General features: G+C 38.0%; 1 protein-coding gene across 2 annotated transcripts in view; it reads left to right on the top strand.

Moving 5' to 3' along the window:
* The window catches only part of CD53 (CD53 molecule), a 38546-nt gene extending 36200 nt beyond the window's left edge, over window positions 1-2346 (top strand). For both annotated transcript variants that reach the window (XM_077119946.1, XM_077119945.1), the window contains 2 exons: window positions 605-688; window positions 1566-2346. In XM_077119946.1, coding sequence (XP_076976061.1) covers window positions 605-688; window positions 1566-1637 — 156 coding nt within the window. In that variant the 3' untranslated portion in view covers window positions 1638-2346. The remainder of the gene's footprint in view (window positions 1-604; window positions 689-1565) is intronic.
* Window positions 2347-12314: the final 9968 nt, after the last annotated feature.

Raw genomic sequence — 12314 nt, 5'->3', positions numbered from 1 at the left:
TCCTAATTCAGACCTTCACAGTGGGCCCAAAAAAGCCAACTCATCTTCCAACTAGACCAAGAACCTGTGGTCCCATCCTCACTCCTATAACCTACTTTTGAGGTTGTTTGGAAGTATCCAGAATTTTTCAGGTCTTTGGAGGAAAACTATGACACCCACCAATCAGCAACTTCCCTGAAGTTTGGTAGAGGTATAATGGGTTTAGTGGTTGCTGAAGCAGAAGTTGAAATGCAAACCAATCCCAGGGTTATATAACCCATATTTCCTACTTGGTAATTCAAAACAGCAGTGAGCATTCAAAGAACATAAGACCATCCATTGCTGATGTACTTCCTAGAACTTTTTACTCAGTGGGGAGGAATCTAATCTAGGACTTCTACATTAGTTACAACTGTAATGATAAAAATGCCAGAAACTTCTTTAGCTTAATATTCTCTACCTTATACCTCTGTTTCTCTGTCCATACAAAGAAGACTGAAACATCGTACTTAGCCTAAGTCCCTTGGCATTATATAAGGCAAGGTACAAACAATCTTCTCTATAAGCCTGAGGATAAAGTTGAATATTATAGCTGATATAATTTGTACCTGTAATTTTTTTCTAGGGTTGCTACATTAAAGTACAACTGTGGTTTCATTCCAATTTCCTGTATATTGGAATCATCACCATCTGTGTATGTGTGATTCAGGTAAGAGCTTAGCCATAAGACTCTTGTGAGGATTAAATGAGTTAAGCCATGTAAAATTTAGATACACGTGTGATACATAATGTGCTCAATACATTAGCTATTTTTATTAGTATATGCGCTCCCCCAGTCAAGTAGAAAATGATGTTATTACCAACTTCATTCATGGCATAAAGAAAATAAGCCACGACATCTATGTGGTCAGCATATTCCTTAGAGAATTATTGCTTCCCAGTTAAATTAAAAATCACCAACCAGAACCCCCACTCATCTTGTCTGGAAAACAGCCTGTGATGGATGAAAATTTCCACTTGAAAAACAGTAGTCTTATATGCTAACAGGGAGTTGATGAAGAAAATTGTATTCAATTTTTTTCCTTGTTTCTCAGTTTATTGTGGCAAATCAAAGGTGGATTGGGGGTAGTTGAGTTTTCTTTTTTATTATCTGATATTTCTACTATTTTCCCACCCAAGTGCTGTGTATCTCATGGATTAGTGAAAACTTAAATCAGGAAGCTCAGAGAGAAGACACTTCCCTCTTTTTGGAAAGCAAAGAGGCATAGGGCATGAGGAGAAATGACTCTGCACAAAGTGTCCAGTAAGCAGAAGTTAACAATACCAGTAGCAGGACATCTGTGACTTCTTAAGGAAAGAAAATAGATGTTCCAACACTTTATTGCCTTGCCATCATAACTCTTGCTACTTTCTCCACTTTCACTCTCAAGCTAAAGGAGAAAACTCCTGAGACAGAATTGGAAGGGATAGAGGGAAGCATGGTCTCAGAATTATGGGTACTTCTTCCTCCCTGGGGTTACTCTGAGGGCTTATGGGAGAGATGGCTCTACCTGTGAAGATCTCACATTTTCCTAACTCTTTTTCAGGTATTGGGGATGTCCTTTGCACTGACCCTGAACTGCCAGATTGATAAAACAAGCCAGGCCCTAGGGCTGTGACCTGAACCTGCCCTGTGCTGGAGAGACTTGTTTCATCTTTGGAAATTCAAAATCCTTGTAGTATGAAGCCCTAAATGGTCACTTCCTGGACTAGTACCTTTGTCCTCCTCTCATCTCATCCTTATTTTGGTTCCCATCTCATACCAGAGAACAGGGTATTGGCCAGGCTCTTCCCATCTCAGGCCATAAAATGATCATATGCCCAGTTGTGGCAGCAGCCATGCCCCTCATGATGGTGGCACTAATACCTGAGGATTTTCCAGACCTGAGAGCCCCAGAGAACCTGTGGCACTAATACCTCAAGATCAAAGAATGGGTTCAGAATTTGAATTTTGGTATCTTCCTATTGTCAGGTCAGTCTCAAGCTTCTAAATCATGCCTAATTCACTTTCCAAAGTCCAACAAGAGACAAACTGAAGAATGTTCTTGGGCCAGATAATTGTCACAACCTTCTATTTTCTTTTGACTGGTGACCTTGGTTAGAGGAATAACAATATACTCTTACCCTAAAAGGTGAGATTTATTTTAGTTTCCTTATTAAAGGGTCCTGCTGATTTATTCTAAGTCTTTCCAGAAGAAACTATCAAGTGATTTATTCAACTGGTCTCTTAGCCTGTGATTTACCTTGCCCTGGAGGACTGCAGAAGAATTCTGGTGTTATTTTTCTATTCCTTAACTCTTCAATAAATAAAATAGTTTACGGTCTCAATCCTAATATTCTCATTCTTATAGCTCAAACCCACCTTCCATGACTCAGCCTGATTGTCCAGCCATAAAAGAAGGCTCAGGTAGTACCAACAAGCCAGGTATATTAGTTATCTATTACCACAAAAAATTACCCTGAAACTTAGTGGACAGAAATAAAACACATTTGTTGTCTCATAGTTTTTGTAGGTCAGGAATCTTGAAGCAGCTGAGCTAGGTGACTGCTATCACGGTATTAGCTGGAGCGGTAGTTATCTCAAGGCTTGATTGGAAGAAGATTCACTTTCAAGTTTTCTCACATGGTTATTAGCAGACCCCAGAAGATCTTCTGTCAATCTTTCTCAAATGGCTGTTGGCCAGCCTCAAATCTTTGCCACATGGACCTTTCTACAGGGCTGCCTTATGACATAGCTGCTGGTTTCTCCCATAGTAAGACATCCAAGGCAGAGTATGAAAGAGCATCTAAACCAAGCCACAGTCCTTTTATTACCAAACTCCAAAGTGGCATCATATCACTTCTACTATAATCTATTCCTTAGATGTGAGCCAATAGTTCAGCCCACACTCAAAGGGAAGAGATGCCATAAAGGTATAAATACCAAGAGGTGCCTATCTGAGAGGTTGCATTCCAGACCATGTTTGTTGGGTAGAGAAAGAAGTTAAATTGAATTATCTATAAGTCCTGGATGTGGTGACTAAAGTTTGTAAAGAAAAAAAGCAGAACACACCTAGTACAGAGTCAACAAGCCAAATACAGAGAGCTCAGAGAAAGGATTGGAAGAATTGGTTTCTGCTTTTGAAATTTTATTCAAAATCTCCCAAAATCTTTCCTTTAAGGGAAATTGGTCACTGGAGTGGTAATCTATAGGGAAACGTACATCTTCTACACTTTCCTGAGGCAACGAAGGAGCAAAACTATCTCATATTCAATATGTACAAAGTTGAATGTATTATTGCATCCTCCAAACCTGCTTCTGTTCTTCGATCCCTTTATTGATGAGTGATACCACCACCCACTGAGTTGTTATAGCCAGAAACCTTGGATTTGTCCTTAACTAAGCTGTTCCTCACTCCCAACATTCATTCAGTCATTAAGTTTTAAGGATTCACCTGCAAAATAACTCTCAAATTCATCCATTCTCCTCATTTCATTTCTTGCTATATTACTTCAATAGCTTCAACAGCCATCCCCTGTCTTGTCTCCTACTATCCACCACTGGGCCCATCCAAACTGGTCTCCATGCAGTAGGGAGAATAATATTACAAAAGCATAAATATGATTAGGACACTTTCCTCCTTAAAATCCTTCAATGACTCTATATTGTTCTTAGGATAAAGTCCAAATTCCTTATCATGTCTACCAGGCCCTCCATGAAATGTCCTACTCTCAGCTCTCTAGCCTCATCTCTTTCCCTTCTCACCCTTGCCTTCTATCCTTTAGCTATATTAAAGTGTTTTCAGTTGCTTAGGCTTTACCTATAATATTCAGCTTTCTCGCTCATGCACCAATCTCCCGTCTCTGAATAATTTCTACCTCCTTCATTCTCTAGGGAATATTTCCCTAATCACACAAAGTTTAGTATTTATTGAGGTATTTCCAACTATGATGCCCAATGCTAAGAGCTTTAAATATGTTATGCTATTTAAATCTTGACAAAATGTCCCTTGTGTGCCTCCATACCATAGTCATAGAACTGTCACAGAACAGTTTTATTTTAATTTCCCATTTATTTGTCTTTATTAACTATTGGCCTGATCACATTAAAAAGGAAATAGGGAAAAGCTGCAATAGCTACAAATATAGTAAAAATAGCACCATAACCACAGACACAATTAAGGTTTTTTTTCCTATTTTGATCATTCCATTCTATATATATGATCAGTAATCCACAGTATCATCACATAGTTGCATATTCATCATCATGACCATTTGTTGGAACATTTGCATCTATTCAGAAAAAGAAATAAAACAAAAACAGAAAAAGAATTTATACATACCATACCCCTTACCCCTCCCTTTCATTGATCACTAGCATTTCAAAATAAACTTATTTTAACATTTGATCCCCCTATTATTTATTTTTATTCTATATGTTCTACTTGTCTGTTGACAAGGCAAATACAAGGAGCATCAGACACAAGGTTTTCACAATCACACAGTCCAATGTGAAAGCTATATCATTATACAATCATCATCAAGAAACATGGCTACTGGAATACAGCTCTACATTTTCAGGCAGTTCCCTCCAGCCTCTCCATTACATCTTGAATAACAAGGTGATATCTACTTAATGCATAAGAATAACCTCCAGGATAACCTCTCGACTCTGTGTGGAGTCTCTTAGCCATTAATACTTTGTCTCATTTCACTCTTTCCCCTTTTGGTCGAGAAGGTTTTCTCAATCCCTTGATGCTGAATCTCAGCCTACCCCAGGGTTTTTCTCAATCCAAGATGCTGATTCTCAGGTCATTCCAAGATCTCTGTCCCACGTTGCCAGGAAGGTCCACACCCCTGGGAGTCATGTCCCACGTAGACAGGGGGAGGGTGGTGAGTTTGCTTGCTGTGTTGGCTGGAGAGAGAGGCCACATCTGAGCAATAAAAGAGGTTCTTGTAGGTGACTCTTAGGCCTAATATTAAGTAGGCTTGACCTATGTTTTGTAGGTTTAAGTTTCATATGAACAAACCCCAAGACTGGGGGCTCAGCCTATAGCTTTGGTTGTCCACACTGCTTGTGAGAATATCAAGAATTCAACTTGGGGAAGTTGAATTTCTCCCCATTCTCACCATTCCCCAAAGGGGACTTTGCAAATACTTTTTTATTCACTGTTCAACTCACTCTGGGATTTATCAGGGCATCACTCTGGACAAACCAACAAAATCTCATGTCCTACTCAAGGTTCCATATGGCACCATAACCACAGACACAATTAAGGTTTTAAAGTTCATTAGAGAATATGATAAATAAGATTAGAACAATATAGATGCTTCAGAAAGTTTTCTAAAAAAATAGAAATCATGCAATTAACTAAAAAAGATAAAGAGGACTTCTCATCCTGTTAAGATATCAGACAATATTCCTAACCCAAACTTCCCACTATACACAACTAAAATGTGGGATAAAATTTTTTAAACATTTTTTAAAGCAATTTTGTGCTGAAAAAAAAGAGAAATACTTAAGCCAAGGATTGAGAGATGGTTGGACCCAGAGAAGTAACAGGAGTTTGAAGACATTCACCTAACCAGAAGAATTTAGACTTCAGTTTCCATGGTCTAATTGGACATGAAGTACAGGAGACAAAGTCTAAGGCCCAGCTGAAGTAGGGATTCTAAGCAAAGATCTTCCCATTTAAAAATTGCCATTGGCTTTCTCCAAGGATTGCATGAAAATCTATCTGAAACTTGGCAATTTAGCAGAGATTGGCAACATCCCTGAGAGGCTATATATATATAGCCTGGGTATCATGCAGACTTTAAGACCATAAAAATATGATCGACATTTTAGAAAAATGATTAAGTGCATTTAACAGCAGATTTGATACAACTGGAGACAGATTAATGAATTGAAAATTTTTAATTGAGGAAATTAATCATAAGGTAGCAAATAGAAAGAAAGGAAAATATGAAAGTGAGGTTAAAAAATGATGACAGTCTAAGAAAGTCTAACGTAAGTATAAGTGGAGTTTCAGAAATAGGAGATACAAAGCATAATAAATGCTGCATTTGAAATCATAATGGTTGAGAATATTCCAGAAATGATGAGAGGCACAACCCACAAATATGAAACCCAAAGAATTACCTTAATTGGGGAGAGATAAAAACACACCTGGATGCATCGTGGTCAACCTAGAAAAAAATAAACAAAACAATTTAAAAGCAACTTAAGAAGCTATAGTTCTAGTAATGGGCAACCAGGAGTGGAATATGAGAGCACCAAAGTTTCCCACATCTGGAAGGCATAAGCCAATATCACAAACACCTGTGTTTTGATACTTTCACAAAATCTACCAATTATGGGACAGGGGACCTTGGGAGACATTCATTTTAATTCACCCTCAGAGTTAGAACAAACCAGAAATTTACCCATTGCATTGACTCCAAACTCAGAACTCTTGAGCAGAATGACTTTCTGCGGCTCTAAACCAAGTGGGAGAGGAAAAGAAGAATAGAAAAATCAAAAGGAAAACCACATGATTGTGACCACAACCAAGTCTTTCTTGGCTTTACACTAGGTAAAGAAAGACTGACAACTCTCAGAACTTAAAATCAGTTTGAAGTATCCCAATTAAACATTATCCCAAAGGCTTGGCAAATAAAAATAAACCTGTCTGGAGGAGGAAAATTCCATCTTATGTTTCAGGAAATGCCTACAAATAACTTTTCAAGGTCAATGACCTGCAAGCAGTCAAAGTTTAGAAGTCATTAAAAAAAAAAAACACACATGAATAAGAATCAACATGAACCAAAGTTAGCAAAGACAGACTTACACAGAATTTAGATATTGGACTTTTCAGACACATGTTTAAATCAACTATGCTTGCTGTTTTATAATGGTAAATCACAAACTTTTAAATTTCTGCAAGGAATAGGAAGCCATAACCAAATCAATGATATAAAACAGAATCAAATAACTTCTAGAAGTGAAAAAGGGAATGTCTGAAATTAAAAACTCAATATATGGTCTAAATGGAGAATGTTAGCAAAAATGGAGGAGTAGGGACCTATGGGATATCATCTCTCCCCAGAAACAGAAAAAACTGTCAAAAAAGAGTTCAGAATCAATATTTACTGAGGAGTAGAAAATAGACAAAGATTTACATCAATCAAGGAAACACTTAATGATGGGAAATATCACTGAAACAATGTGGAAAAGCTTTGTGGCACTTTAACAGCCTTGTCACACTCTCCTCTGTGGTGCAGCAGTGGTCTCAAAGACAACAGCCCACATTCTCTGCATGGGTACCTGGTCCTAGAGGGAGCAGAGAAAGCTATATTCCCCAAGGAATTCTGCTTATCTGTTTTGAGCTGTCCTTGGAGTTTCAAAAAGAGCTTATGCAAGGGTCATGCCTTTTTTTAAGCTAACTTAGAATTCCTTCAAAGCAGGAAACCAGCAACATGGAATATGGCCCTTGAAAATATTGAAATCCAAGTGAACAATCTGATTCCATCAGGGGCAAAAGTTTAGGTGAAGCAAACAATAAACCCTCCAAGAGTTGTCCTTCCCAACTTTTGACAGTGAGAGTACTTGGGAAATAAGGATTTGAAAATCTCCCACATATGTAGGTAATCTGGAGAGTCATTCCTATGCCTAGACCTGAATGTATGCTTTGAAAACACTGGAGGAGACCATAAGCTTTTACCTCTCTGACTGGTCTTTAGACTCAGTACAGAAAGTGAATGTTAAACAGGACTGATTGTAAAAATTCACAAATGGATAGTACTATACTACCTAATAGTAGCACAACAATATAAGTACACCGAATGAAGTTGAATATGAGTATGGTTAAAAATGAACAGAGAGAAAGAAGTGCTAAAGAAAATGTGGAGAAAAGGATGTACCTATTTACTGTTGGTGGGGAACCTGAGAGATGCAGCCCCTCTGGAGGGCAGGGTGGTGGTTCTGCAGGAGGCTAGGGATTGAGTTGCCTATGATCTTGCAACCCCATTGCTAGGTATATACCTGGAGGATCTGAGAGTAGGAACATGAATGGACTATTTGCACACTGGTGATTATGGTGGCAGTGTTCATAATTCACAATAGATGGAGGTGCCTTAAGGGTACAATGAGTAAGCAATGGAAGAGGGAACTGTGGTGTTTACATACAACAGATTACTGAGTGGCTGAAAGAAGGAATGAAGTTGTGAGGCATGCAACTATGAGCATGAAACCTGAGAACAGGGTGTTGAATGAAATATTAGAAACAAAAAGACAAATATTATCATGCCTCACTCATATGGATTAGCTATAATATACAAACTCAGAGAATTGAAGTCAAGAACATGGGTTATCAGGTTGGGGCCTATTGTAAAGTTTCCTAGATTGTAAACTATACAACACATATATTTAGGAGTTGTAACTGATATTTCTAAATTCTAAGATACTGAGACATTTGTATATAATCTTGTTGTTCTCAGAAATTTCGTTTATTTATGTGACACCTGAGCCTCAGAGTTAGAGCACTGAAGCTATGAGAGTCAGCATTACTCCACTCAACAACTGTTGAAAAAGTAATCAGACTTCATCTAGAGATATGAATGAAGTTGATCTGGATAGGACTAAGGTAAATCAGAATACTGAAGTTGAAGAAATGTCCAAACCAAGGCATCATTGAAGCAATGCTTTCTTCCCAAAGATTGGCTACTGGTTCTCCTTGACTTCTCTGCCACATGGCAAGGCACACGGTGGCATCTGCTGCTCTCTCCCTTCTCTTCTGGGTTATGTTGATTTCATAACTGTGGCTATCTTTCTCTCTCTCTTTTGTATTCATTCTGTTTATAAAGGACTCCAATAATAAAATTAAGACCAATCCTGATGGCAGTGTGATGTTGACTCAGTGGCAGAATTCTTGCCTGCCATCCTGGAGACCTGGGTTCAGTTTCCAGTGTCTTTCTATGCAAAAAAAAAAGACCTATCCAGATTGAGTTGAGCTACTGTTAACTGAAGTTAACAGTACTTAAACAGCACTTAAGTTAAACTGAAGTAACCACATCAAAGGTCCTACTTACAATGGGTTCCAAAACAGGAATGGATTAAGTTTAAGAACCTGTTTATCTAGGATACATAGTATAGCCATTTCACTCATGAATATAAATTCAGATATCTTAAACAAAATTTTAGCAGAATTAACCTCGGAAAAAATTACTAAAACATTAAGATCAAGTTAAATTTATTTCAGGAATGAATTAAAAATCAATGTAGAGTGATGTCATCAGCATGGCAATGTCAGACTTCTCCTAAAAAACTTCCAGAGATTTAATGAACAAGAGGGCAAATCCCAATTGCTTAGAACTATAGAGAATGATAAAGACTTGAGAAGGACTCCACAAACACTGAATCAAACAAGAAAACCTCAGGTAGGAGAATTCTGTCTGAGATCTTGCTCAATTCCCCAATCCCCTCCCCCTCACTTGGTTCCAAGCAGCTTGCAAGCCACATAAAAGTAACATTGCCTGGATCCCATCCATCATGGACAGAGACTGCAGAGCAACTCAAAGCAGCAAGTTAGGAATCCAAGCATATCCAAGCACAAGCACTTAAGTCTGCAAAGACGGAGGGTAGAAAACAACCCACTGAGGAGTGCCACATCCAGAAGGGTCCCCAGGGGGTAAAAAAGAGGCACTATGATAAAAAGGCTGGTGAGAACTGTTGTGCCCTTATTCAATTCAGTTTCAATCAGCTGGACACCTAAAGGAAAAATTGACTTTTCTGAAGTGACCCACCTTTCTGGATTGACCCCATCTTGTCTCCACAGAGCACAACACCCTAATGGGGAAGAAACTAGGGGCATAAAACCTCACAGGAAAAAAGGGGGGCAAAGCTGAACTGCTATAAGATAGATCAGTTCCAGAAATGAAAGGTAAAAGGAAAACACCTTACTGAGTGTGGGAGAGAAATTAAGCAAATCATAGGAGCTGGGGAGAAAAATCTGCATGAAAACAAACAGAACAGATCAAGATTCCTGGAGAATGAAGAGAGGAAAGGATGCTGTCTCCTGGATGTGAAATCATTGCACAAAAAGCGCAGTCTTAAAAACTGAACCACATATTTAGAGCAAGAGTCAGAGAAAGAAAAGCTGAGAAAATCTGAACAGTGAACAAGGGCTATTCTAAATATCTAGAATAAGATAGACTAAACATCAAAGAAGACCTTAAAGCAAAGCTAGTCAAAAATAAAACCTTAGACAAAAGGGAGAAGTGGACCTTCAGATTTAACTCATTAAAATAATCAGATGCTTAGACATCAGGAAGAAATTACTAGCCCTACAAAGAAACAGGAAGATAAGACTCTGTCAAGGGCACAATTAAAACTTCAGAGGCAGATCAGAAGTTGGAACTAGTCAAAGTTGTTCAAACAAATCTCTTGAGTCTATTTACAGAGATGAAGGAAACCATGTAAAAAAGATAAAGGAGGGTAGGCCATGGTGTCTCAGCAGGCAGAGTTCTTGCCTGCCATGCCAGAGACCTAGGTTTGATTCCCAGTGCCTGCCTATGCAAAGAAAAAAGAGATAAAGGATATTAAGAAGACAATGTGTGAGCTTAGAATCATTATATTGATATCTCTGTTGGTCTCCAATGTCTTGGAACAACTAGAAGAAAAAATGAAATATTATGGAACTATAACTTTAAACTCTGTTCTATAACTACTTGTTAAAATGTATCTGGAAATTTATTGCTTTTTTTTGTCTATACATTTCACAGTTAAAAAAAGAAGTTAAAAAAATGGCATACACAGATTCTACCTGATCAATACAAGAATAACTAGAAAGTATAAGTAACATAGATATTATTGGGATTAAATCTCTATAACAGTAGATATTAAACATTCATTACAGGTATATAACATCAGACTTGAACAGGCAGAAGAAAGATTCAGCAAATTAAAATATAGGAAAATCAAAATCATAGAGTCAGAAGAATGGATAAAGAAAAGAGTAGAAAAAATTAAGCATTATCTCAGATAGAACATCTATAAGGAAAAAGAAAACTTGAATAACATTATAAATGAACAAGACCTAAGAGACATGTTCAGAGCATTGCACCCCAAAACAGCAGGATATGCATTCTTCTCAAGTGCACATGGATCATTCTCCAGGATAGACCACGTGTTGGTTCACAGAACAAATCTCAGTAAATTTGGGGAAATTGAGAAAGCATTGTCACTGATCATAATGAAATGAAGCTGGAAATCAATAACAGGTAGAGAAGCAGAGAACCCAAAAATACAAGGAAGTTAAATAACACTCTCTGAAACAATCAGTGCATCCAAGAAGAATTGCAAGGGAAATAAAAAAAATCTTGAAAACAAGAACACAACATATCAAAACTTATCAGATGGAGAGATGGCAATTCTATGAGGGAAATTTATAGCACTATGGCTTATATTAAAAAGAAGAAAGAGCTAAAATCAAAGACCTAGCTGCACACCTGGAGGAACTAGAAAAAGAACAACAAACTATCCCAAAAGAAGCAGAAGAAAAGAAATAATAAATATTAGAAATAAGTGAAATTGTGAATAAAAAACAATAGAATTAACAAAACCAAATTTTGCTCTTTGAAAAGTTCAATAAAATTAACAAACACTTAGATAGACTGACATATAAAAAAAGAGAGAAGATGCAAATAAATAGAATTAGGAAGGAGAGGGGAACATTACTATTGACCCCACAGGAATAAAAAGGATCATAAGAAGATACTAAGAACAACTGTATGCTAACAAATTAGACACCCTAGATGAAATGGACAAATCCCTAGAATCACTAACCACCTACACTGACTGTGGTAGTTAGAGTCAGCTGTCAACTTGGCCAGGTGAAGGCACCTACTTTTGTTGCTGCGGACATGAGCCAATGGTACGTGAATTTCATCTGTTGCTAATTACATCTGCAGTCGGCTAGGAGGTGTGCCCATGCAATGAATGATGTTTGACTTAATTGGCTGGTGCTTAAATGAGAGAGCTCAACATAGCACAGCCCAGGCAGCTCAGCATACCTCATCTCAGCACTCGCAGCTCAGCCCAGGCCTTTGGAGGTGCAGAAAGAAGTCACTCTGGGGAAAGTTGTTGGAACTAAGAGGCCTAGAGAGAAGGCCAGTAGAGACCATCCTGTGCCTTCCCACATAAGAAACAACCTAAGTGGAAAGCTAGCTGCCTTTCCTCTGAAGAACTAACAAAATAAATCCCCTTTTATTAAAAGCCAATCCATCTCTGGTGTGTTGCATTCTGGCAGCTAGCAAACTAGAACACTGACCCTAAAAGA

This window comes from Tamandua tetradactyla, chromosome 11 (assembly GCF_023851605.1).
Source record: "Tamandua tetradactyla isolate mTamTet1 chromosome 11, mTamTet1.pri, whole genome shotgun sequence".
Lineage (NCBI taxonomy): Eukaryota > Metazoa > Chordata > Mammalia > Pilosa > Myrmecophagidae > Tamandua > Tamandua tetradactyla.
Note: the sequence above shows the minus strand (reverse complement) of the source record. Positions and strands in the feature narration are given on the sequence as shown.